The 3,263-nt window shown below is 45.2% G+C and overlaps 1 protein-coding gene across 8 annotated transcripts in view; it reads left to right on the forward strand.

Moving 5' to 3' along the window:
* The window catches only part of NRBP2 (nuclear receptor binding protein 2), a 66,345-nt gene that overhangs the window by 39,163 nt on the left and 23,919 nt on the right, over nucleotides 1-3,263 (forward strand). For 7 of the 8 annotated variants that reach the window (XR_012655408.1, XM_075063362.1, XM_075063365.1 and 4 more), the window contains one exon: nucleotides 342-437. The exons of the other annotated variant lie outside the window; for it this stretch is intronic. Coding sequence is in view for 6 of the 7 variants with exons in the window: in XM_075063362.1 (XP_074919463.1) it covers nucleotides 342-437 (96 nt within the window). In the remaining variant the exon portion in view is untranslated. The remainder of the gene's footprint in view (nucleotides 1-341; nucleotides 438-3,263) is intronic. 8 annotated transcript variants of the gene reach the window in all.

The raw sequence follows: 3,263 nt of genomic DNA on the forward strand, positions 1-3,263 counted from the left end.
TCTTTTTCTTTTTGATATTCTTCAGTGGGATCGGAGCATAGTGGTCTGTAGGATGTGGTTTTGGAGAGTTGCCTGGCAGCCTCCTGTTCATAATCTGATCTGTTCATTATGACTACAGTTTGTGTGGCGCTAGGGGAAACCCAGACATCTGGCCTGAGAGACCGTCACTGGCCTGGCCTGTCACCTGTTCCCATCCCACCAGAGGGGCACCAGAGCACTGTCCGCCTGCACAGGAAATGTCTGAGTTGGAGCTCCCTAGTGAGAGCAGAGGGGCTGCGGCTTGGCCAGCCTGGCTGGGGCTCTGTGCTGGGCCTAGGGCTAAGCTCTGATTTTCCCTGCAGATGGCGGTGCTGGAGATCCAGTCCAATGGGGACAGCCGAGTCTCAGAGGAGGCGATTGCTCGGGCAAGGCACTCCTTGGATGATCCCAACATGCGGGTGAGTGAGGCGGGCCAAGCCCTGCCAGGAAACAACAAGGACATTGCAAAGAGGCCTAGTCACAACACCCCACCTGCTGATGGGCTCAGAGCTCCCCCCAGTCACCTGTTATGGGGGTTGGGGCTCCCCCCACCTCAACTTCCTTCTGAGGCTCTGCAGGGCTTCAGAATCCCCCCATGGCCTTGCAGTCCTAATCTCCCTCTTGGGAACTACGGGGCTCCCAATCCCCACTCGTCTCCTTCTCAGTGTCCATGGGGCTCCAGGTCCCCCCATTGGCCCAATCTCCCTCCAGCCCAACCCTCTGAATGGAGGGAGATTATATCTAGAGTCCCCAACTTTAGTCTGCTAGGTAAAAGATTAAAGTCCAGGACCTGAAATGCTTCCAGTTCCACGCACAGGGCCATTAGACAGGCAGAACTACAGGGTCTCAATGCACGGTTGAGACATTGGTGCAGGGAGGAGGGTTTTAGGTTTATTAGGAACTGGGGAACGTTTTGGGAAAGGAGGAGCCTATACAGAAGGATGGGCTCCACGTAAACCAAAATGGAACCAGACTGCTGGCACGTAACATTAAAAAGGTTGTAGAGGATGTTTTAAATTAAGGACAGGAGGAAAGCTGACAGGTGCAGAGGAGATGAGTTTATCAAAGGGGAAACTCTGTATCCTAGTAAAGAGTATAGGAAAGAAGTTGGTAAAGTCCAGGTAGGAGCTTGTGAGGAACAGTCAAACCTACAAGTGTCCCATTTAAATGTAACACATGAATATTGACAAAATATATAAATGCTAGAAGTCTAAATACTAAGATGGGTGAACTAAAGTGACTGGCATTAAATGAGAAGATTGCAGAAACTTGGTGGAATGAAGATACTCAATGGGAAATAGAATCGTCGGACTGGAAGGGACCTCGAGAGGTCATTTAGTCCAGTCTCCCACTCTCATGGCAGGATTAAGTATTATCTAGACCATCCCTGCAAGGTGTTTGTCTAACCTGCTTTTAAAAACCACCCATGATGGAGATTCCATAACCTCCCTGGGCAATTTATTCCAGTGCTTAACTACCCTGATAGGAAGTTTTTCCTAATGTCCATCCTAAACCGCCCTTGCTGCAATTTAAGCCCATTGCTTCTTGTCCTATCCTCAGAGGTTAAGGCGAACAATTTTTTCTCCCTCCTCCATATACCAACCTTTTATGTACTTGAAAAGTGTTATCATGTCCCCTCTCTATCTTCTCTTCTCCAGACTAAACAAACCCATTTTTTTCAACCTTCCCTCATAGGTCATGTTTTCTAACGCTGTGATCATTTTTCTTGCTCTTCTCTGTACTTTTTCCAATTTGGCCACACTTTTCCTGAAATGTGGTGCCCAGAACTGGACACAATACTCCAGCTGAGCGTGGTCATACCAGGATACAAAATATACAGGAATGACAGAGTAGGTTGCGCTGGTGGGGGCAGAAAGCCTGGAGTCAAATTAGTAAAAATCTTTAATGAATCAAACTGTACCATAGAATCTCTATGGATAGAAATTCCATGTTTGAATAATAAGAGTATAGCAGGAGGAATATACTACTGACCACATGGCCAGGATGGTGAGGGTGATTGTGAAATGCTCAGGGAGATCAGAAAGGGAGAAAATGCAATAACGACAACAATAATCAAATACCCTCAGATTGATTGGGTACATGTCACCTCAGGACGGGATGCAGAAATAAAATTTCTAGACTAGCTTGTCCTGGAACCCACAAGGGGAGAGACAATTCATGATTTAATCCTAAATAGATCAAAGATCTGGTCCAAGAGGTGAATATAGCTGAACTGCTTGGTTATAGCACCATAACATAATTCAATTTAACATCCTTGGGGGGGTGGGGGAAATGCCAAAGAAACCCGCTGCAGTAGCATTTACTTCAAAAAGGAGAACTACGCAATAATTAAGAGGCTCGTTAGATGGAAATTAAAAGGAAGAGTCACAAGGGTGAAATGCCTGCAAACTGCATGGAGATTATTTAAAACACATAATAGAAGCTCAAACTAAATATGAACCCTAAATAAAAACAGGAAGAGGACCAAAAAATGCCACCATGACTGAACCGCAGTGTAAAATAGGCAGTTAGAGGCAAAAATGCATCCTTTAAAAATTGTAAGTCAAATCCTAGTGAGGAAAATGGAAAGGAGCAGGAACTGTCAGGTCGGGTATAAAAGTATAATAAACCAGGCCAAGAAACAATTTGAAGAGCAACTAGCTAAGGACACAAAAACTAACAGCAATTTTTTAAAAATACATCAGAAGCAGGAAGCCTGCCTAACAGTCAGTGGAGCCACTGGACAATTGAGGAGCTAAAGGTGCACTCAAAAAGATAAGGCCATTGTGGAGAAGCTAGGTGAATTCTCTGCATTGGTCTTCACTGCAGAGGATATGGAAGAGATCCCCACACCTGAGTCATTCTTTTTAGGTGACCAGTCTGAGGAACTGTCCCAGACTGCGGTCTCAGTAGAAGAGGTGTAGGAACAAATTAACTTATTATTGTTTAATTTATCATCAGGACCAGATGCTATTCACCCAACAGTTCTGATAGAACTCTAATATGAAAATGCAGAACTTACTAACTGTGGTGTAAAAGCAGCAAAGTATCCTGTGGCACCTTATAGACTAACAGACGTTTTGGAGCATGAGCTTTCATGGGTGAATACCCACTTCGTCTGATGCATGTAGTGGAAATTTCCAGGGGTAGGTATATATGTGCAAGCAAGCTAGAGATAACGAGGTTAGTTCAATCAGGGAGGATGAGGCCCTGTTCTAGCAGTTGAGGTGTGAAAACCAAGAGAG

The sequence above is a fragment of the Chelonoidis abingdonii genome, chromosome 2 (assembly GCF_003597395.2).
Source record: "Chelonoidis abingdonii isolate Lonesome George chromosome 2, CheloAbing_2.0, whole genome shotgun sequence".
NCBI classification, from domain to species: domain Eukaryota; kingdom Metazoa; phylum Chordata; order Testudines; family Testudinidae; genus Chelonoidis; species Chelonoidis abingdonii.